Source organism: Neolamprologus multifasciatus, chromosome 15 (assembly GCF_963576455.1).
Source record: "Neolamprologus multifasciatus chromosome 15, fNeoMul1.2, whole genome shotgun sequence".
Classification (NCBI taxonomy): Eukaryota; Metazoa; Chordata; class Actinopteri; order Cichliformes; family Cichlidae; genus Neolamprologus; species Neolamprologus multifasciatus.
In genome coordinates this window covers 34,960,536-34,985,099 of record NC_140453.1, presented here as the reverse complement: position 1 = coordinate 34,985,099, position 24,564 = coordinate 34,960,536, and the positions used below count along the sequence as shown (strand labels likewise).

At 40.0% G+C, this 24,564-nt stretch overlaps 1 protein-coding gene across 1 annotated transcript; it reads right to left on the bottom strand.

Moving 5' to 3' along the window:
• Nucleotides 1-20,922, bottom strand: LOC146502554 (ras-related protein Rab-3A). Its single transcript, XM_085133235.1, has 5 exons — nt 20,797-20,922; nt 9,942-10,166; nt 4,626-4,744; nt 3,783-3,907; nt 1-3,303 (listed from the first exon to the last, which is right to left on the bottom strand). Exons 2-5 carry the CDS (start codon nt 10,164-10,166, stop codon nt 3,113-3,115), a joined length of 660 nt encoding a protein of 219 aa, XP_084989361.1. The 5' UTR covers nt 20,797-20,922; the 3' UTR covers nt 1-3,112.
• Between the last annotated feature and the right edge of the window lie 3,642 nt (nt 20,923-24,564).

The window sequence follows — 24,564 nt, the reverse complement described above, 5'->3', positions numbered from 1 at the left end:
TGTTAGCAACTTTTTTTTTTTAATTATTGTTTTACCACAAAGTACAGATAAAAACATCCACAGCATATTCTCTCACTTTAAATGGCCCAAACTGAGAGGGAACTGAAGAGGCAGTGATACAAGACCAAATCAAGTCACATGTTATTTCTGCGTGCTAGTAGAAGCTCTACAGTCGGCAACCTCTACCAAGCTGGATGGCGTTTGTTTTTGTGTACATACTGTAGTGTGTATTGCTTCGTAGCTGAGTGACACATTCATTCACAAGCAGGCCTAGAAATGAATGCAGAGTACAGTACAACATGGCTCTTTGGGGGATTTCAGGTCTTTTTTTCTTCTTCTTCTTTTTTAAATGCAAGCCTGAGTCAATACAACACAATCCACACATATGACTCAAAGGTAGAGTATTTACAGACAGGGTTTATATGGACAGGAAGACATATTAGAAAGGACAACAGTTCAAAGTTTTGGATTTTACCAGAAAGGAAACAGTCACAACCAGTAAGAAGTAAAATGTATGCAGGATCAAAATCATCTCCCCAGTTTATAGTCATATTTACTGGCCAAATCACTTCCTGTTCTAATAACACCACTCTGAATGGAGACTCAGTTTTTTATAGTATTGAAGTTCCTGCCAAACATGAGACACCAGCTTTACAAAGTCATTCATTACTGATTTTCATCCAGTAGCGCTTTGCCCTCTCAGTCCATAGATGGCATCCCATTCATCAATATGGGTTAACGCTGATATCATTTTGATATGAACAGGACTCACAATATATCCCTGTGAGGAACTTGTTTTATTACCTGTTTAAACGTTTAAAATTGGTTACGCTCCTCAACCTGGCACCCCACAGCAAAAACAGCGAACTGCTTCTTAAGCAATCTTTGGTGAAGTATAAAGAAGAAATACCCAGTAAGCCAGTTTTAACCGTTAAAACTGTAATAAAACCAAAGTGCAAATACTTTCCCAGTACTGAATATTTAACTCCTGCATTGGCTCGAGCCTTCAGCTGCTTTACCCTTGCTTCGTATTTAAACAGTGCGGTCCATAATTTACCTGAAGACTGAGATCAAACGCAAACACACAAATAAACCGACGCCCACACAAGAGCCCACATTTATCTGTAATACTGAGGTGTTAGTGGTATTAATCGCGTAGTGTTTTTTTTATAAGCAGATAAACACGAGGAGTCAGCATGTTCTTTGATACGCTGTCTCCGTCCAGAAAAGAAACGAGTTCTCTTTCAGAATAATGCAATCAAACACATATAAACGGATATACACCCCACACATGTTGCCATACATGTTTTCCCTGTCTTGAATCTCGCTACGGCGCTGTACCATGTGTCAGCATGACCTCTACTCTCTGTAAGTCTCAACCAGCAAGACAGAAGCTCAGGACTGTAGTTGTTGAATGATTTTGAAAGCAAGCCAGCATACTGTACTCACCTAGAGGTCAAAGATCAGTAGATCTGCCAAGTAACCACAACAAACTCCAATCTGGCCGTTTTGGGAATCATCCTAATCTATCCTGATGTTTCTTCCACTGCCTGCAGGCAAGCTACCAATAGAAAGCAAAATACCCTGGAATATCAAAGAAGCAACATCGCTCTTGTCCTTCAAAGATTGATGAAATGTTTCAGTGTCTTGATATTTGAGGACAGCAATCAAAGAGATGAAAGCCTGAAGTCTGAAGGTTTTCGCTGTTACATGACGTCAACTTCAGTATTTTACAAAAAAAGGCATCTGCAGAATTTTCTCCACCTGATGGAAAATACTTTCAACTGTGTTGCACAAAGATGCTTTTTAGACATCCTCCTATTTTCCCTTTATCTTCCAGTGACAAAGACAAAGACACATTAAAACCTTTTTCTATTATACGAACACTGAGAACCTAAATGGCTTTAAGACTATTCTGAAAAAGAAATGCATCTCCTTCCTCTAAAATAGAACTTACGCAACGATGCTACGCATCACAGCAGTGAAAACCACACCAGACGGATTTAGACTTGTTAGTAATTTAGCAGAAAGTTTCGATTTATGATGGTGCATTATTTCTGAAAGTAGCACGAGACATAACCAAGAGGGAAATTCAGCGGCTCGCAGAAGACACGCTTCGACACGCTTCGACACGCTTCGACACGACCTCCAAACAAACAGGCCTTTTATACCAGATACTGTCCTCACAGAGCTTCGTACCGTCTTCATACTTATCCAGAAATGCATACCTGTAGATGTTATGTATATAGATATATATATTGCACAACATTTATATGTACATTTGAAATAAATATAAGTAAATAAAATGTGTCTCTTCATTTTTTGCTATTTTTCACTTAGTTATAATTTGTTCGCATCCCTCTCACCCCCCTAAGTGTTTTGCTGTAGGAAAAAAAAGGGGGGGAGGGGCCAAAGTACAAAAAGAAATGTAAAAAATGAAAAAAGGCGAAATAGTCAGATGAACAACGGAAAGACAGAACGCTTGCTATCTGTTCTGAAACTTGGTGAGACAACAAAAGAGACATTTAACAACATATATGAAATTCATTACATTGATACCGAGCAGATCTCAGCTGGATCACCACTCCTACGGAACTGAGCAGTGTGGCCCTCTTGGTCACCAAATCCAAGGCTGGCATCTTTTCCAAGATATTCAACTGACATGAAACAAAGAACTGTAAACATGGGAAGGATTTTAATGGCACTCTGAGGGTGTACGTTACGCCGTCAAATCCTTCTTGTAAAACCACACCGAGGATCAGAGAAACAACATACGACGGGTTGAAAAGCTTCAAGAACCAGGCTGCAAAGAGTCTGAAACTGTAGCTTGATTTAAGGTGCTTTGGCATCATACCAGCACCTGCACTTTTTGAATGGCCTTTTAGCTCATTTGTGCAGAGAAACCAGGAGCAACCACAGTAAAAACACTAACTCAGGCACTTTTCAGACACTTTTCAGCTTGATTCTTGTGACCTTTAGCCAATCTTCCTACAGAGAAGAGCAGAAAAAGAGGAGAAACGGGTGATGAAGTACAGACCCAAGGACCTGGGGTCCAGCTGAAAGGAGGACAAGGAGAAAGACAGTGGAAAAGGGTTTTGGAAAGGAGTCAGCTTTAACATGCACAGTCCTGGTGAGGAGGAGCGGGCTGCTCTGTCAGCTGGGGCCCCTGTTTGGCCCCTGTGACAGCGGGATCGCCGGCGTCCAGACTCTCAGACATCTTTTCACAGATGATGTCGACCAGGCGCTCAAAGGTCTGCTTCACATTGATGTTGTCCTTGGCGCTGGCCTCGAAGAACTCGAAACCTGGAGGAGAAACAGAGCATGAGAGAGGTCGCCGAGCTGTGTTCGGTCTGTCAGTCAACAAGGGATACACCTTGCTATCTGCCGGGCAGATTACATTTGGTGGTGCGGTCGCAGATCATTCCAGTGACTCACAAAGTTAACACACAGAGACAGATAACCTTTTAAAACAATTTGACCTGTGGGAGGAAGCCAGAGCAGCCAGAGAAAACCAACACGGGAACAGGGAGTAACATGCAAACTCTGCACAGAAAAGCAACAGCTGGCCGATAGGTTTGAACCCAAAGGGGCAGATAAAGTGCAAACTGCGAACTCCTTCCTGGCTTATCAGACAGTACCAGCCTCAGAGAAGACTCCACTCATGTTCCTAAGACATCACAAGCACTATTAGTCTGCAAAAGAGCCATTTGAATATAAAAAGTTACATATCTTGTAAACTCGCAAGGTTGAATTTTGTGCGTGTGTGTTCAGCATGAACTCACCAAGGTGTTCGGACAGCTGACGGCCTCTCTCTGAGTTCACCACTCGCTCATCCTCCATGTCACACTTGTTTCCTACCAGCAGCACTTGGGCATTGTCCCATGAGTACGTCTTAATCTGAGTCGACCTGAGGGCGGGGTCAGAGAGGAAAGTCAAAGGCTGGGACGTCTGAATGCAACATTAAAGGGTTTTTTTCCCCCGATATTCAGGATCGCACTGATTGAAGAGGTAAAAAAATGAATCTGAATCTAAAAACTCTCAAATTGTGCTTGCAAACAATAAAAATCAAAGGATCAGTGTGATTTATTGGATTTTACTGTAAGTCCGTACTGAAACTTAAAGACTGAATTGCCCATAAACACAGGCAATATCAACAACAAGGTATGACCGAGTAGGTGGAAAATAAATGGAATGGTCCTCTGTGATGTGCTGGTCAGGTTATATCGCACAACAAAAAGGAAAAGATATCACGATCGCATCTCATTACTCTGCAGAGACAGAAAGCTCATACTGTGGTCTATTAAAATAGACAGAAACCTGAACCGGATCAGTGGCTCTGTTCTTCTATCCCCCTGTATCCCTGCATCTATTTCTAGAGAGATGCTAAATCTCTAGATGCAGTTTCATTCATCATCTGCACAACTCTTTGTCTTACCAGAAAAACAGCGATAGAGGGTGATTTTTGGAGCCTAAACCGCACCAAACAGAAACTTAAAAAGAACATAACAGCACTGTTTTACACAGGATACAGCATCCAAATAATAATTTTTTTAGTTGTCTTTATCCTACTCGCTTATATGTTGTAGTCCCCCTTATCATCAGCACTACCCCAGCCAATGACATACCAGTCCTGGACAGCGTTGAAGGAATCCTCATTGGTAATGTCATACATGAGAATGAAGCCCATGGCTCCTCGGTAGTAAGCTGTGGTAATGGTGCGGTAACGTTCCTGGCCAGCCGTGTCCTGAGGAAAGAAAAGAGCAATTTAATTACAGTGATTGTTTTTATCATGTTTCTGCAGAGTGGCTCAAACAAAGAGAGTCTGGAGATTAAGATAGATTGGTTTTAGACATGTGGAGAGGACAGATAGTGGACATATTGGGCAATCGGTGTTAAAGACGGAGCTTCTAGACAGGAGAAAAAAGAGGAACGCTACAGAGGAAATTTAGGGATGTAATAAAGGAGGACATGGAGAAGGTTGGTGTGACTGAAGAAGATGGCAGAGTAAGATAGATAGGGTACAATGAAGACAGAGGATCCACTGTGGCAGCTGAAAAAACAAGAATTAAAGAAACAATTTGGTTATCCAGGAGCAGAAACGTGAATGATATTTCCTCATACTTCACACAGCAGTTTAAATCAGGTAAGAAAAGCTGATAACATGCAATACAATTACATCATCTATATTGCTGAATAAGCAGTGGCAAAATCCTGCTGACAATATGACACAGTGTATCGCTCAGGTGTGTGTTTTAATGTCACAGTGCGCTCCCACAGCACTGTGAGTAGAAGTAGAAAAAGCAAACAGCAGCTCCGTGTGTGTTGGTGTAATTGGGGAGTTTATCTACAGCCCTCACTGCTGTTGGAAAGGTGCTGACGATTCAGAGCAGAAAGTATTAGAAAACCTATCTTTACTTACAGCTTTGACACATCAGGCAAGTACATAACTGCGTTTTAAAGGTTTAATTTAATGTAATCAGTCACTTTTGCAGGTAATACAAGTATTACCCTGATTATTGCTCAGGGAATTAAAGCACAGTGTTACTGCTAGCCAACACCCTGCCTCACCTTGTAAGCTGAGCGGCTTCTGTTCCAACAGCATCCCTCAGCTGTCGGTGCAGAGATTAAAAAAAAGTCTCATGCTGGTTTACACTTCACAGGATGAACTCTTTGTTTGACACTTTGGCATTCAAAACCATTTGGATAGTCATACAGCCAGTGCACACAATCAGAGATGTGTGTGGGGTTTTTTCTTCTGCAAGCACACATATGGCATTTTGGGAAATGTGCTTATTTAGTTTCTTGCCAAGAGTCAGTTAAGGTGACCGATGCCTCTCTCTTGTCTGTTAGGTTATGGTGAAGGGTTATTAGCCAGACAAATGCTGTATTTGGTCAGGTTACAACTTCACTAACTAAACACTGACTTAACCCAAAAATTAAAAGTTCCCTCTGTGAGCTTAACCATTACACGCTTAAATGAAGACATATTTGGCCTATCGACCATGAGTCTGGTTCTACAGGAGATTTCTTCCTGCTAATATACTATTTAACAAAGTATATATTTGGTTTCTTTATGATTGTATTGTTAGCTTTGCCTACAATCTCTTTTAGTTTTCAGATCCAGTTTTGTTTGTAGTTATAGTTAACGCTGTGTTGTCACATACTTAAATTTCTTAGACTTTGGTTTTCCTGCCTCCTGTGTCTCATTGTCAAGTTTCTAAGTGGTTCTTATGTTACTTCCTGTTTTGGTTTGTCTTTTCTTCCTTGTATTTAGTTGTACTTCCTTTGTCTCTGATTATTCCACCTGTGTATTTAATGGCTTTAGCTTGTCTTTGTTGTGATGACTGTTTATCTTCCTGTTGTTCCTCCCTATGTATTTGACAAATTTGGATTTTTTTCTATATTCTATCTTGAATTGTTGTTTCTTACACCATTAAACATGAGCTGTTTGTTGAACGGCCTGTAGAGTCTGCTTTGAGTCCTTACACCTGTCTGTTAGTTAGTACTGATATTCAGGTACATGTGTTACCTGTGTTAAGTTTGCTAGCTGTAGCTGATAACTTAGCACTCGCCCGATATAAATCATATCTCAAAGGTTTTATAAGTTGAGGGGGTTTGTAGATAACATAATCATGCATAAACCATGCTAACAGGTGAGCTTTTTCCGATTTAAGTGTTTTCTCTCTGACATTAACACACAATCATACTCTGATGGATGCATCAAAGGGTGGAGTTTGGACATTTGGCCAAAGGACATTTGGCATGCTGACTGGAAACGACAGGGCTCAAACCACCAACCTTTCTTCCTGAGCCTCAGCCAATCCAAAAAGAGCTGTCAAACCTGCAACAGTTACTTTCAAACAGAGCAGAGTTAGCTGTTTTCATCTGTTTTTTTCTCACGATGCTAAGCTAACCAGCTGCTACCTGAAGCTTCAGCTAAAGATATGATAATAGTGTCAGACTTTTCAGCCAAGATTTAATAAGAGAGTGAAAGAAAAAAGTGAATTAATCTTTTAAGTAAACCCTTATAATCCTTATTAAGTCATTTTAAGGGTTTACTTAAAGGAAAGACAAAGATAATCTCAACAATCAGCTATGGAAGAAGCTGAAATTGTGTCAAAAGAACTCGTACTTTTAGCTAAATCATTACTGCTATAGGTACATTTTATCACACACGCTCCTATAAACTAAATGCCTACCTTTCAATAATCTGTTGAAAAATTCCATTTCAAGAACACATTTTTAATAAATGTCCTGATAACCAGATAAATACACACAAAAAAGCATCATGTGCACAAAAAACTGATGAGTGCCTGTGTGTGTGCGTGACATGAATATATCTATTCGCTCAGTCATACATTATCACTCTCGGGTCACTAGAAAATTGCATTTTCAGAGAGCTGTCCCTTTGATCTATGCTTTCCAAACTGATGGTTACTGTATAATGTTCTGCAACTGCAGCTTGCACCCTATTTTTGCTCACCCACTAAGTGTGTGCTGCAAGTTGTTCTGGATAAGTGCATCAGCTCTATACCTAAAATGTCAGTGTAGGTAGCACTGAGTGGTGTTATATAATGAACACTGGACTATTCATATTTGAGCTAAGCATCAAATTTAGAGTTAAGGGCTTACTACGGAATATAAAATGATAATCTTTCCAACTGGCAAGAGATAATGTAGCCTATAGCATTTTAATGGAGAAGAGAACGGATCATTTTTGTTACTAGCTGCAACATTATCATCTCTGCTGTTTTCCCCTTGTGTGTGTGAGCCTAGAGACATCTAATGGAGGAGCTCCAACTAAGGAGGGTCTGAGTACTGGCCGGCGTGTATATGTCTGTCTTACAGGATGCCAGCTAACAGATTATATTAGTGTCATCATAGTTCATCCTATCTGTCTACCTTTATAAATCTGGTAATTCTGAAGCTCTATTTTTTTTTTCGTCGCGTTTAACCAGAAGTCTTTACTTTGGACTGCAGCTGTCATGAGCGCTGTGAAACCAGCTCCACACGGCCTTTCAGGCCTTCAGTTTTATCTGCAACATGACGCGTTCTCAAACGTGGCCATTTAAATAACATGTATGACATCTAAGTATATGTCACGGGTCTGCACAAATCAACATACGCTGGAATAACTGCACACTGTGGCACAAATATATGCACTGTGCGCTCATGCCAACATTTTCATTTTTACTCTGCTAGCTGAGCAGTGGGGGAGGAAGTGTGTGTGTGTGTGTGTGTGTGTGTGTGTGTGTGTGTGTGTGTGTGTGTGTGCGTGAGACAGAAACGAAAGGGAGGGGGGCATCTTCTGAGATGTGTAGTAATGGGGGAGGGGAGAGCATCACCCAGTCTTAGGTTTATTCTTCTCCGATTGGCCGATTGTGTCTTTCTTACCAGAGGCAAGACCTGGGAAAGGCTGACAACAGAGGCAGCCTTACACACAAAACAGATCCACGTGTGCACAGCCACACAAACTCAATGCTCTGCTCACCATCACAGCTCTGGTTGCTGCAGAACTTTGGTGCGAAGGTGGAAATGATGTAATTGTCTACAGCATGGCACCTAAACACCAGTTTCCTGCAGCTCAGACCAAAGAGGCTGTTTTCCCAGGGCGCTCGTCTCTAGTCTGCAGTTTAGAGCTTCAGCTGTCGTTAACCCTCGCGCCCGTAGAAGCAAACGCACGTCTGAGGAAACACCTTATTGTTTACTCCCGGGGACGTGTCACCGTAACCGTCTAATGTATTCTGCTCTGTTGGTGTTCATCTGCACGTGCAGGCTGCAGCGAAGGCACCGGTGTGTGCAAATCTGTGTGTTCACTGGAATCTGACTTTGCATAATAAAACAGCAACTCCCTTTTTTTTTTTTTGCTCAATTATGAGAATCAATTATGAGAATCCATCGGAAAACATGAATATCTACATTCCTTAATCTGACAATGACAATATTTTTAAAGGCAAGGTTAAAATCCTGACGTCATAGACAGGAGCGAAATGGTCTGAAAAGTGTGTGCGTGCAGGACGATCCTTCCTGGAAGGTATTTGTGGCATTGCACTTGCTTTCAAAAATAGTTGGAGAATGGAGAAAAAAAAAGACTTACAGGGAACTGAAACCCAGCTTTATTTCTCACATCCACACACCCTGTTTATGTATTTGACATGTCAGTGCAGAGGAAACATTTCATGCTTGTCTGTAAGCCCATCTGGGCATTGCTGTGCAGAAAAGCTAAGTGGAAGAAAGGAAGCATACATGCTTTGACCAACAAATGTGTGTGAAATGTGTGATGAAGTGCAGTGCTTCTTGCATTAGCTCATTCCTCACCACAAACACACACACTTCAGATGCATTTCCTTGGTGTTGCTAAGTTAACCTCTCATTGGACAGCATCTGTGTGTCCTAGTTTGAAATAACTCAAGGAAGTGATCAAATCAACACCACCAAATATACCAAATACCAAAAGCAAACCAGATGCATTGACTTTCAAAAATTCATATAGTCGTACTAATTATGGGCAGACTTTGAAAACAACGTGAAAGAAATTATCTGTCATCATCCTGGGTTTTGGTGTGTCTGGGCTCTGAATCCTTGTTCGCTTTTTAGAGATACTTTATATCTTAAAAAAACTTGATATAGTCTTTAGTTCTTGTTACCTTTGTAACAAGTTTAGTTACTTCCTGTTTTATTTTGACAGAAGTTGCTCACTGTGTCTTATGTTAGGTTTAACTTCCTGGTCTCATCACTTACCTCTCCCCATGTTATCTGGGTGCGTATATATTGTCTCCCCGTGTCTGTTGTCTTGTTTTCCCTCATAAGTGTGTATGTGTGAACCTCAGTTTTTTCTTTACACCTGTCAACCAGTATAATATAAACTAACCAGATACTAGTAAGCAAAGTAGGTGTACTTTTTGGTTCATAGCACTTTTTTTCTTTTCTTGTCATCTTACCCAGATCTGTAATTTAATCCTCTTGTCATTTCTGTAGATAGTCTTCACCTTGAAGTCGATGCCAACTGTGCTGACAAAGGCCGGCGTGAAGGAGTCGTCGGCGTAGCGGAACAAGAAGGAGGTTTTTCCAACGCTGCTGTTGCCGATGATGAGGATCTTGAACATATAATCAAAGTTTTGGTCAGAGGACTCCTTCTGCCCGTAGGTCGCTGTTGCCGAAGCCATCTGTGGACAAAGACAACAGAGAAAGTCTTAAACCAAACTCCTGCAGTGGCCTCACTGTAAGATCACAGTAAATGTTCTCTGAAATAGAAATGACATTTTTCTGTTTCTTCCATTTCTAAAATACTCTGTAGAGTGACAAACTGAGCTTTCTGAGTAAGAGAGATTCACACTGTTCAGATATGGTGCACAAATCATGAGCAACAGAACAAGAAAGAGCAAAAATTGATATGAAGTAGGTGTAGATATGAAAATAGAAGATGGATATCAGAAGTCAGGATAATACTCAATATAAGATTTTCTTGGGGTTACTAGAAAACCAGAGTAGAAGATCTGATAAAGCTTTAGAGAAAACAATGCGTATCGTCTTTGGAGTAGGAAAATGCAGAGATTAGGTAATTAACAAGGAATTAATCAGCTTTAATGTTTCAAGCAAAAATTAGTTTGCTGAGTTATTATTTCCAAAGAATAATGGGCTGCTGGTAAAACCTCAAAAGCCCCAGATTGAATTTCTCCTTTTACCAGCATTTTAATAAGAAAACCATATATGACACGTTAAAAATAGTTGCATGTAAGATGTGGAACGGGGTGGCCATCCTTCTTGGTGATGGCAGATGGACCCCCAAACTGTGGGGCATCCATCTGCACAGTGCAAAGTGCAAAGAACCACAGTGACAATAAGAACAAGGATGGGCACAAATGCTACATTCTGGGTCCGAAAGATACACAGACTAGTAAATAAAAATGCAGGCATTCATTAAGACACATTAGCAGCTTCTACTGTCAGCCAGGACATTACGCTAAATTAATGAGCATCGATTTCATTAAACACACACAGAAGAGGCTGCTGAAACAACAGCAGAGGAGCTGTTTAACACAGAAGAGGTCGTACGTTTAATGCATGTTAAGACAAACGACGTTGTCAGCATCTGTTAGACTCAGCATAACAGAGGATAGTGATTAACTGGTATGCTTTACATAATGCACATTTGCTTCATGGGCATTAATCACAACCACATATTGCAATATTCTCATCGGTGGATGGAGGTGTATGAGGATGAACTTCATGCTAGCATAGAGTTTTGTACCCACTAGCTAGCCATGTAGTTTAAAGCCAGTCCCGTCCATAATTTTCTATTTTAATTATTTATGTAAAACAAGTTTGATCAAAGTTACACTCTATTAAAAATCCAGCCTAACATTTACACCAACAGCAACACCATTAAGGAGTAAGCATATGACAGCACACTGCACAAGATGGTTAGCCATTTTCCTCAAACAGATTTCTGGGGGACTCTAAGTCTATGTTAACCATGAACTATGTACAGCATGAAACCTTTACGTTCAAAGGGATAAACTTCAGATTTAATTAATTTCTTGGAAAGCTGTAGCAGGGTGTGAGCTCGAGTGAGCACCGAGCTCACTTGCAACAAGTCTTGTTCAGCATCCTGACTTCATTGTAAAGCCGATATAGGATCTGGTATGGTGCATTTGCTAATACTGAATTACCGTGTTTTACTTTAAACGATGGATGAAAAAAATGTAGTCATAATGGTCCTTTGTTCCTTTTGTCTGAAAGAGACCGTGCGAGCTTCTTTTAAATGACTAACAGAGGCATTAAAAAAAAGTCCACATAGGATGCAGACAGGCGAAGGATGCAGGGACAGATGTGTGGGACAACTTTTAGACTTTGATTCACTGTTTGCCTCTTTTTTCACTCAAAGTTTAGTTGGGTTTAGACACAGATATTCCTAATTAAGAAAATAACCTACTCTAGTCCTTAGATTGGGGTCTAACTATGATTCTGGTTACTATCATAGTTAGATCACAGTTTAAGTTAGCATCTAACCTATGGAACTGTAGACACCTCCACTCTCTTGGTTTCCAGTATAAGGTGTTAGGTTCAAACCCATCTAAAGGTGTAACATGCAGTTATTAATGAGACCATATTTCTTTTGAGGAACACAATCTCATAAAAATATAAGACTAGCACTCACTTTAAAATCCAAAATTTCCTCAAAGTTCCTTATTATACATTGAACCTTTTTATAAATCTTATGCACTGCATTAGCCAGTTCTACATATTTATTCAGCAAGGTCAAACTACTGGGTTTTACTTTGGGCTGCAGATCTGCTCTAACAGTCAGCCATAGAACAACAGCAGCTTCACTGAAACTCACACTGCTGTTACGTTACTGCATTAGCTGTCCAGGACTACAAAGATTCAAACCTCGAGACCTAAAAGGATTTAGAAAACAGAGTGAGTGACTCTTCAGAGCATGATGACTGTAGCCCACAGGACTCAGTCCCTTCACCCGCCTCTATATTTAGACTGTTATCTCGACTCGGCTGCAGCGGAACACTAGAACTCAGACAGAATAAAGAACAAAGAAAACAAGTGCACCGTCCTCACAGCTCGGGCCTATCGGCTTACACGCAGGAACACAGAGATGCTTGTTAAATAATGGAGAAGCCCCGACCCTTCCTCAACACATTCTGTTATGCAAACGAGGGCTGAGCAGGTGGGTCGAGATGTGATAAACCTACTGTGAGAACGCTGCACAGAGGATCACAGAAAACATTCATAAACATTCATAAAGCTGTTTCATGTAAATAGGATTTAGTCAGGTTGCTAAATTGAGAGCATCGGAAAATGCAGCAGCCACATGGCTGCCAGTATCTTTTTAGTTGATGGCTTCTGTTCTGCCTGTGACGTCAACAGCTCCTCACAGCTTGGAGGATCTGTGAATACTTCAAGAGTGTGCAAAAATAAGACGTGCATACTCTTCAAAAGAGCCGAACCTAATCAATAATAATTATGGATATGCAGGATTAACTTAGACTTACTGAGTCACAAGTAAAGAAATCGAAACTTTTACCTTACAGTATATATTTTGCAAATACTTCTTTAGATATTAAAGGTTTCTTTTAAAAACATACAGTATTGTGCAAAACCATGAAGCAGCCGACCATTTCTTTCTATTTTGCTGGGGAAACAGGAAATGGGTGCAGAGATTTATTGAAAAACATGAAAATATAGAACATATGGCAAAAAACATTTTGTACATTTTCACAAACTTAGTCAGCTTTCTTGTAATTTCCTTAAATAGTCTTCAGCAATAGTTCTCCAGGCTTTTTGAAGACATTCAAAGCTCTACTTTGGATTTTGGCCTCAACAAAATGTTGAGATCTGGGCTCTGGGAAGGCCAATCCATGACTGACGCGGTTCCATTGTGTGTGTTTTTTCTATCCATGTTTGCTTTTACTGCATTTTTAGGTGGACTATCATGGTGAAAAATCAGTACTGGCTGAAACAGCCCCAAACCATAACAGAACCTCCACCATGTTTTACCTTTCTCCTCATCCTTCTCCATGTTTTTACCCTACAACCATAACCATACTGAACAATGAACTCAAAAAACTCTGACATATAGACTGTGTTTTTAATGTGCAATATTTATCAGTTCTACATTCTTATTATTTACCTCTGCATGCAATTGTTTTCATTTGCTTGTATTTATATTAATACGCATGAGTCCAGGATCCAGACACTCACTGGAAATTGGTCAGGTACAAGGACTGGACTGAAAATCTGTGAAAAAGCAGCCAGTGTCCAAAGACAGACCTTCAGAAAGCCTGAAGCCCTGTTGCTCAAGAAAACTTTAAAAAATGCCAAAATGGTCAGACTTCTCCAGAAATCTTATCCAGACTGACTATATCCAGAAACAGTCACAAAAAAATAATAAAGGGAATATTTTTCTTTTTCCAAATAACTGACAAGCCCATCATCCGATGAAAGTCCTACTTACTGAACATCAGACAAAAGGAAAAAAGACGCCAAACAAACAAACGCAAAGGTAGCAGTCAGGAAAGACAAGGTGACAATTTAACTGAATAAACAAACTGCAAAGAATATGGAGCAAAAGAGGTAAACACTTCGGTTAACTTGTCAAACTGATTTAAAATTGCGTAAAAAGGTTTGTTTTCAAACTGAAATAGACACATAAGCACATTGAACTCAGAGCCATTTCTTCATTTGGACTCTATTCTGTAAAAGCTCACAGCTAATAAGTAGTTTAGGGTTCACTGATATCATCACTGTTACAGCTTAATCAACCCTGTTCACTCAATCTGGGATCAGCTGACTTCAGGTGAGATTGATGCTGCGCAGTTGTACCGTACACCGCTCAACTCTACCCCACTCAGCTGACAGTCAATAGTTGGAGTTTCAGTCACAGCAAAGGCACTGGAGTGTGACTCACTGAGTGTGATGAGCATAATCTACACAAACATTAGAAAATAAAAAGTAAACGTGCAGCTGAAGAGGATGAACAGCGTGTTGGATTAACTGATCTGCAATCAGTTTGGTTTAGTGTTGCTTTTCCTGCCCCTTCCTGACAAACGGAGGTCCAACCTAAACAACAGGAAACGCTTCCATCTCAGAATTCCTTGCAGAGGTATTTAAAGGAAGACACACCTACAACTAACAGCACTTCATTCTACGGAGTGGTGTCTGTGAATTTCTCTGAGCGAAAAAAGCCCCAAAAATATAATTTATTTATTAGTCATACAATTGCATGCTCATATTGTTTGCTATGCACACAATTCTGCTTAGCTCTTAAGGAAACTGGGTATTATTTGCAGGCTTAAGTCAAAGCTCAGCCTCAGGATTGGCCCATATGTCACTACTTTGATCTTTTTTGTTATGTGGCCTAGTTTGCATTAAGACCCCGCCCTGGACCTGTGTGAGGTTTTCTTCCTGATTCCTGGGTTTTTACTTCCCGGAGACAACAAGTGGACTTTTTTTGGTAGTTTTTGTCTTTACAATCCCGCATATATTTCATCTTACTCTTACTATGGTACAGTAGATGGTATTTATTATGATTTGGCACTGACACTAACCATCCCCGACTAAACTGATTGACTTCCTGGTTTAAAACATCACATTTTGCATGTATTTTTTTTATCTCAAAAAAAAGAAAAGCTGGCTACTAGCATGCTTACCGACACATCCGATCAGAGCTGTATGATATCAGCGTCAGGTTGGAAGAGTCTAAGATTTGACACCTATAACTTAACAGTTATCTTTAGGCTAAGCTCCGGTGAACCAGCCGGAGGTGAGATGGCACTTGATCACAGTCAGGGTTTGGTGTTTGATTTCCTCTTTGGTGAGCCTTATTAAAAATGTAGCTGCTCTTGTTACCGCTGCACGACAGGGTCTGCTCAGCTCTGCAGATATTTCTGCCCACGTGTTCGTTATCGATGAGCTTCTCCGAGCCGAGTCAGCAGTGTTACAGTGACAGCACGTCAGGCAATTACACAAAGTTTTGCTCTTAAAAACATTCGAATACAGGTCGAATCAGTTTAGATGCATTACTATATTTCCTTCCACTGGCTGTACTGTAAAAACCCACGTTCGCTCATATTTCTTTTAACCCCCTCTGGAACATTTGCTGCATTTATCCTAATGCTGTGATTCACAACCTGTTTTATAACCTTTTCATAAAATCCGGGCTCCTAAATTCTTATTGATTCTTTTACAGTGTTGTTGTTTCCAGTATTCACAGCAAGGATTCCAGGAGTTTAAAAATGACCAACCAATGCTGGAAGTGTAGGTCTTGCCAAACACTACCGCAGGCTTTTTGCTTCTTTTCTGTGACGGTGCGGTGAGATTATTGCTGCTTTTCCTCTGCGTCTCTGAGATTAGCTGCAGAGAAGAGAGTTGGTTTAACCTTCACTAATTCGATACAGAAGCTTATAGAGAGAGGCTTTTGTGTTTAATCTCAAAGTAATTAACAAATTCTCATTATGCAAATGCCTTTCAGCCTCCAGAATGCCGCTGCTTTCTTTTGGCTTTGCTAGCAAACTTCCAAGCAAGTCAGGTGTATGTGCACTGTAAGAGCTGCCTGGATATTTGGATTTCAACCCTTGAAGGTTTACAAGCCCATGCCGTGACCCCTGTTGTTATTGCAGCTGTAGTTTCTCCTAATACTGAACCATCAATTATTTGTTGCGCCTGTTTAGGAAATCAATATCTTCTACAGGCCAGAGTGACATCCTCAGATGTCTTGACCAACAATCCAGCAACAGTCTGAAAACTAAAAGAAATAGGAGATGCCGGAGAACCGGGAACTTTTTTTCTGCCACTTTTGATTAAAAAAAAAACAAAGCTATAAATAATAATCAAACTTCACTTTGACCTTTATGTAGGTTATTGAGATGAAAGATGGTGACATCATCTGTTAAGCACATGCATCCCTTCCCTCTTCCTGTTCCCTTTCCTTTTTTTTCTGGTTTAATAATATTTCATATTGAATTTTTGAGCATATGTTCTTTGACCTGCTGATTATGCTGACTCACATCCCTATTTCCCCACAGGGATCAATCCAGTCTAACATGACAGTCATCATCTGCATTATCTGTTAAATAATATAGACATATATATAATTATCAACAGAAATTTGAAGCCAAATGGCATCAAGTATGATATAATAATATCTGAGTCTAAGTCAAGGCTTCACACAGTGTGTTTTTGATGGAAAACTACAATAGCATGCCGATCCACACGGTCAGTACATTTGCACATTTAGGGTCCCATCAAAGTGGCTCTGAAGTTTCCAAATCTTCCCTCACAATCCGAAAAGTAGCAATGGCATTCGGTCTCGAATAAAGGAGATGAGACTGAACGCCAGGAGGAAAAAAGGATTTCAGAGTTCAAAGATAACTCCTTCCATCGTGGAGAGTGCAGGGAAGATGGAGGAAGGGAAGCACGCTTTATCAGGCAGAGATGGCTAATAATAACCAAATCTGTTACCGCAGCGACTTCTGGTTTTAATATTAGATCGGCTGCTCAAGTCTCTGTTTGTATATATATATATATATATCCATGTAAGATCAGGATGAGTCACTAAGAAAACTGTGATATAAAGGAAGAGGATAAGCTATCTTTATAAGTCACAGCTCTGGGAAGCTTGGTTTTCTGAGTCTTTCTGCTTTGCTCAATAGCACTTTGTCAATAGTTACACCTTAACGTCACAGGCAAAGTCTTTTCCATTTTTTTCCCCACACTAATCCAATCAGGACTAAGAGTTATAGGTTTCACTGCTGGACAATGACATCACTGAGCTCCCCCTCTAAACCTGCCACCTAAAGGAGATTGATGTCCCTGCAGGAGCTAAGTGCTCCTGCAGCCAGCCAGTCAGGTTCATCTAATCAGGATTGGCTGGCTTAGTGCAGACGGACAGCTAATCCACAGCTGATCCCAGATCACCTAAACACATTCCTGCTTTAAGATGGTTACTGAGATGACTCACTCAGAGGTTTTCAACATCTCTTAACAACATCAGAGGACGGTTATGTGAACCTAACATCCCCAGTCGATTCTATTACAAATAACTAAATCAGAAACTTAAGAGCGTCTGTGATTTTTACAGAATAAAAAAGTCGTCCTCCCTGCAGTTTCCTGTAGCAGGACAGGTTCTATCTGTTATAAAAATGGCTTCCATTTTTCAAAGCTTGTCAAGCGCTCAATGAAGAAGCCACGTGTCACTGCTCTGACTGATAGCCGCCTGCTTTGTTTTATTTCTGTTCCATCAAACTGAATCAAGCTGCATTTGTTTAGAACATCTTTGTGAGTGTCACAGAGTGATTGTTTTTGTAAGGCTGACATTCAGTTTCTGATTTGTGGCTTTGGCAGAAGCATAAATGTCAGTTTTTTTTGGAGTTTTTCCAATCTTCGTCTGGTGTGCAGATGGGGACGAGGAAGTGGATACGTGTCACTTCTCCATGAAGCTAAAGGTTTTGACCTTTATTCATTGAGGACATTTTCTCAGGTGGGTAAAAATATTGTCTTGTCTAAGGGTTCACGGTGCTTTCCTCCATAAATCGGTTATTTGGATCTTTTTGTGTTTGGACTGGTACTTCAATAGTGGGGACGATGTTTAACAAATCTTCAAATCAAACTCTTATCTGCTCTCCTGCTCTGCAGTCCCCACCTTGCAGCATCCTTCTCGTCCTAGTACATTACCTTGAAAAGGCACCATCAATACTTCTTAATCGAGGGGTCAATGCCACCTTCCTCTTTAACCTGATGAAAGTGGTGAGATCCCCATATCTGCAATACGGCAAGCTAATGCAACTCCTTCCTTCCTTTATTAGAACAAACAGACAGTGATGGAAACTAATGAATTACATTTACTCAAGTGCTGCACTTACTGACTTAGCTACATTTCTCCATTACTTACTATTCAGATTACAATGCATGACGCATTTATAAACGGACACATTGCTGTGAATCCAACAAACAGTCACATAATCAGCTTCGTATAGACCCAATAACCAAATCTATAAACTGACTGATAAAAGAAGATGTTGTTTTAATGTAGCATTATTACTTTTACAAATTTTCTTCACCCCAGACTCACAACTAGGAGCAGAAGCATTTAATGGCTCCAGTGTTTATCCAGCACTAGACTGAATGCAGTGCGATGGGTGTGTGGACGCTGCAGCAGAACTCTTTCCTTTCACTGACACGGTTCACACTGGCCAAGAGGCTTGTTAAACTCAAATCTGCGTGATCTGGCTGGATGATCACCATTTGAAAGTGAACTCAGCAGCCTTTTCACCTCTGACCTCTTTAGCAAAACGCTGCTGTCTGCATCTTTCCTCCTGCACTGCCGTCTTTCTGTGCGGTGCTTTTGATGCAGTGGCAGTTAAAGAAAAATCCAGTGTCTCATCAGTGTTTCTCAGCCTAGAAACACTGATGTTTACTAAAACCAATGTGATGCAACATTTACAGCTACTAACCAGCCTTATGTGTGAAACAATAACTAACAAACTACTGAAACTGGACAGCAGTGGTGTTACTCCGCTGCTGTGGCTCTCCTAGTTTTCCTGAGACAGCATTTCTCCCCCCTTTTTCCTCCAATCACGTGCCTCCTTTCTCTAGGAAGCGTGGAGATGCAGATGAGAGGAGGGGAAGCTAAAAATATCATCACTTCATTCTCCACCCCAACCCCCCCCCCCCCCCCCCCCCCCCCCCATGCACAGAAAACAGAAAGCAGCAATGAGAGCAGCCAGGATGTGAGAGATGGTTTTTGAGGCTAGAGTCTGCAGGTGAATCCGGGACATTAAAAAGTAGTCATGTGTGTTTGTACACAAGTGCATTGCTTAATTTATAATGTTGATTGAAAATGCTTCTTCCCACTTCATGCTGAAAGATGCTGTATTTGGATACATCTTTGAGAGCTTGTTACAGTCATTAAAATAGTCTCGCCCCTCTAAATCTGCTGAGCTATACTCTGCTTATGTAGAGCTTTTGTTCTCAGACATTGTGTTAATGTGTGTGTGTGTGTGTGTGTGTGTGTGTGTGTGTAATGTTCAAAAGCATCTATAATCATAGTTTAAAGCATAATAATCACGGATTAGCTCAAGAAATCTGATCTTTAAGTCTGTTTTTCTGCACATGTGTTCAGACAGGCACCTCTCAGACTACTGCTGACAAACTGACTGAAATGTAATAAAAAAAGGCATCCACCCTGCATATCAGTGGCATCTCTCCCAGGCAACATTAGTGTGTGTTTTGCCATGTGAAGCAGCAGATGCGTTACTTCTGCCTTCAGCCAGTAAGTTTACCGTCTGCGAGGACATTCAGATTTGGTCTGCAGGCTGTGAGCTCACTTTGAGACTCTTTAAAAAAAAGCCTAAGAACATGCTTGCAGTCTTATTGTATTATACTTATTGATTAAGCTTAAAAGCCAGAATGCAGACTGATAGGCTGACACAATGCAACTGCACTGTACAGTTTTCAGTAGGCTCCTGTATAAGATTTGAAACAGCAGCTAAACCAGATGAAACTCTATGCATTTCATATGTGTGCTTTCATCCATATCCTTCATTAGCTGCACATAATTAAAATATATAAAAACGATATTTATGATTTAGTCTGTTTTTTTTTTTTTTCTTGTGAATGAATGAACAGATCATTCAGTACTTTATCCCAGAGATCTGACTCAGTGTTTTACCTCAGCATTGGAACACAACAGTCCTCCATATGGCTGCCGCGTTTCACGGATTAAATACTCCTGTAATCCTGGTATTCGGATTGTTGAATGATTCTCTGTGCCGACCTTTAGTTATGTCATGATGCTTATTTAAATATTAACCTATTAAATGTGTAACCTATTAAAAAAAAGGTTTAAAAATCCCCCACATGTTTCATATGTTTACTCTCGTGCAGTGTGCTCTACGTGTGTTTGTACTGTATTCCACTGATCCTGCCTCAGATCCATTCAAACCTGTTTTCTTCATTTAACCCATCGGACAGCGTGAAACGCCTTTTCCTGCAGGACAGGCCGTGAGTCAAGCCAGAGATCCGGGACAGCAGCAGCAGCAGCCCTCATCCATCCACACAGATAACAACAATCAGCCTGTTTTTACGGGTTATTCTGACGCCGGTTTATGGTTTTTACAATGGAAACAGCTGTTAAGGCAGGCATCTCACGTCAAGGCTTCTGTCATCTGAAATATTTTGCTGGATGATTAAAATAAACTGCAGCTGAGACACTAAATGCGCTAAATTTAATGTACGATTTTATCTCCATTATCTCCAAATTAATAAAGAAAGAAAACCCACCTTTATATATTTCTATCTGGCTGCTATCCTCCACGTCCAGCACCCGCAGAAACACCACCACTCACTGTCAAGTCGGAATGGTTGCGCGACACAACATCCTGTTGGCTTTTTCAAAATAAAAGCAGATTGGTTTAAACGGCACAAAGTGCTTGAAAGATAAAGACGATTCTGATTAACTGATCCGACTGGATCTTTTACTATATATATATATACAGAAGTGTTTGTAAAGATTAAAATTTACAACAAAATGGACTATTCTTTGTAATGTGAAGAGAAAAAACGTACAGTCCTACATCAGAACCGACATGCTTTTCTTCCTTTGCAAGACCTGGTACCCGGTGAACTTTTTAAACAGGGTTGGAAAGTACTCAGACCCTTTACACAGGCAAATACCTCAGCTTTCTGCATTAAGACTGTTACATAAGTGTGTATGCGTTATGAGGTACGTGTATTTGTAGTAGTAAAGGTCAGGATACAGGAAAATAATAATGAAACAACGAAATTAATTGACAGAAATGAGAAGCCACAGCGCTGGTTTTTAAAATCTTTCTTTTTTTTTTATTCCTATACCTCACGTGATTATGAAAATAGTTACTTGCTATTTAGTAGAGTGAAATGCCTCAAAAACCAACTCATCTCATTTAACTGCGTCCATCGGTTGAAAAAACTGCTTCATACACGCAGTTGTAATCCCAGCGATTGGTAAACAAATAACGGATATCTAGGGTTTTTTTTGAATAAACAACCTCTTTGAGCTTGGCTTTTATTTTGAAAAGGAAAAAAACGAGTTCCAGTCGTTTTGTAACTCGGGTTGTGAAGGCGACATAAATGAATGACAAGTGGGCGGGGTTTAGGGGTACGAGAAGGATAGACGTCCTGTCTAACGAATCCGGAGCCGTAATCAGCATCCTGAAATATTCCACCTCAAACACTGAAGCGGTCTTTTATTATTGATGAAAGCTGCCGGAGAGGCTGAATTATTGATTACGGGGTCAGCAGTAACCACTGAGTCCATTCCCACCCAATAAAAGACACCGGTCCCATAATGCACTGCAAAACCATCACACTCATATACGTTTCACACGGATGCGGTGTAAGGTACAACGCCTGTTTCATAAGACAGCTGTAAGCGCTGCAGAGCGGATTTTGTAAAGTAACAAGAAACTGATTTTAAGCACAGCTGGATCTTTTATACTGAAAGCATATCACTGATTATTAAAGAATAGCCTACATTTAGTAGGAAATTGCAGGCGATGACGATGTCACTGAAATGAAACAATTGCCATTCAGTATTTTTTTTTGTTTTGTTTCTTAACTTATTAATCATGCTTAGTATCCACACAGACAGCAACGTTCTTTATCTTAGTGTTTAACTGTTTACATTTATGAGCCAGTGAGCTGAAATGAGACACAATAACATTTTTAAAAGGATAATAAGGATAAAAAAAAAAATAGAAATGTTGCTTTCCTTTAGTCATGAAAATATGTACATGTAGCATGCCACATAGTCACCTAATTGTGTTTTAGTATTAATGCAAACAAAAACATTTTGAATACTTTAAAGGGTTAACGACCAAAAAGATTAAAACATTTTATTAAAATAGTATGTAAGTTAAAATGATGCTTTTGCTTTTCAGCCCAACTAAACTTACTTTCTTAATGACTCAGATAACAAAAATGTAATATAGGCAAAAACGTAGTATCCTTATCTAACAGCGTACATACACATTTCCACCTTCACATGAGATTAGTTCTGTAATAAATAATAATAATAATAATTTATAAATAATAAATAGTCCCAACAGCCCTTTATCTGTGTCCAAGGCAAGAGAAAATACAGTTGTAGGCACTGTGTTCTAATATATATATTCTTAGTATTCTTGCGGCTGTCTGCCACAGTTTCTGCTGTGCTGTTACTATGTCAGCAGGTGACAGCATTTTGGAAAACCTGTTTGCTGGAGAGGAGTAACAGGTTGTCAGTGTTGGGGAGTAACGGAATACATGTACCGCCGTTACGTATTTAAAATACAAAATATGAGTAACTGTATTCTGTTACAGTTACCGTTTAAAAAGGTGGTATTTAGAATACAGTTACTTTGTTGAAATAAATGGATTACACGGCGGTAATTCCCTGTTTCATATTGTCGCGGGTCAGGCCTGTTTGGGTTTTGTTTGACAGCTACCTTCTGTTGTTCCAGGTGGCAGCGTTACGGTTGCCATGGTTACAGGGTGACGCTCTCTCTCTGCGTGTTTCCTGGGTGAGAGAGCGCCTGTTGTTGTTGTGCTAAGCTAATAGGCAGAATGCTACCGGTATAGCTCTAAAGAATGTAGCATCATAGGCAGTGTAGTCCGTGCTGCAGGGAGAATGGACTGCTGTACCCGTTATGTGTCTGTGAGCGAGGGAGGGAGAAAAAGGAAAAGTACGAGCTGTCATCGAGCAAAAACGGGAGCTGGAAGCATGTAAATATAATAATAACCACTGCAGTCAAGAAGAGTGCCTGACGAGCCCAGTTGTAAGTAAGCTATTAAGACTCGACTGTACACCGTGTTCGTGTTTTCCTCCGAAACAATAAGTTCCGTTGGAGCAGCCTTTCAACGCCTCTCTCTGCCTCTCGCTAGCAAAGTTGACCCAGACAACAAAGTAAAGCTAGCTTTCGGCTACGAGCCCGACACAGAACCCACCGTATTAGCCAGAGGTCCCTTTACTACGGTTCGGAGCCGCGGACCTTCAGTAACAGTAATAAATCACAGCAATAGTACATTCATGTAGTTGTAAACAGAATGATAATATATTCAGTAATTCAAAGTATTCAGAATATGTTACTCTCATTGAGTAACGTAACGGAATACGTTACAGAATACATTTTGGGGCATGTATTCTGTATTCTGTAATGGAATACATTTTAAAAGTAACCTTCCCAACACTGCAGGTTGTATCCACATTCTGTTGAGATGACCTGCTGCCTGAAACATGGTCAGCTGTAAAGTCGATTCAGTGTTATGGTCAGTGTCTCTTTATGAGCATGTATTAATGCACTTATGTTGCTGTTATTTTCTTCCTTATTAAATTCCACAAACACACTGCAAGTGTTCCTGAGCGGACAAAAGCGTCTTTTAAGTGACAGATGTGCAACAACTTCATAAACGATTTTCAGCAAAGTGAAAATGCAGTTAATCGTCAAGTTTCAATGCTTTATGTATTGTATGTAATTTTTATATTTTTGTATTTAGACACAACCATCAAATCATTTGTTCCCAACAAGCTACACGTCCTCATCTAAACCTAACACCTAATGTTCTCATTTATTTTACTGTATTTTGTTGTCAACTGACTGCTTGTCTGTGAAAAATGCTTTATAAAAAAACCTGCACTTTACTTATTTATTTACTATTGTATGTAATCTATATAATAGTAATATCATATATATAGTATGTAGTCTATATAATAGTAATATCTGTAGTTTACATCAGAGTTCAAAATATGGCTTTCATTTCACAATTTTTATTTATTTATATAAACATAATTGGAGAACTCAAACAGTGTCCTGTCCTTGGTAACGACTGAGTGAAATATTAATGTGTTTTTTATCGCTAGTGTTTGCACCTGCAAGTGTTGAATTATAGCGATTTAAATGTTTGCATAATGGTGTAATAAAAGGCTTTGTTAGTGTTGTGTCTGTACTTAATGGGGCCATTGTCCTGTGTGGAGGCTCACAGACATTTGAATAAGGTGATGCAAGAACCATTCACTGCTGTTTAAAGAACTGG

Excerpts from the sequence above, each read along its gene's own strand:
- LOC146502554 (XM_085133235.1), bottom strand. The coding sequence starts at position 10,166 with ATGGCTTCGGCAACAGCGACCTACGGGCAGAAGGAGTCCTCTGACCAA. Across the intron at positions 3,908-4,625 it reads TTCAACGCTGTCCAGGACTG|GTCGACTCAGATTAAGACGT; the intron begins GTATGTCATTGG and ends CCCCGCCCTCAG. Across the intron at positions 3,304-3,782 it reads TCAGCTGTCCGAACACCTTG|GTTTCGAGTTCTTCGAGGCC; the intron begins GTGAGTTCATGC and ends TTTCTCCTCCAG.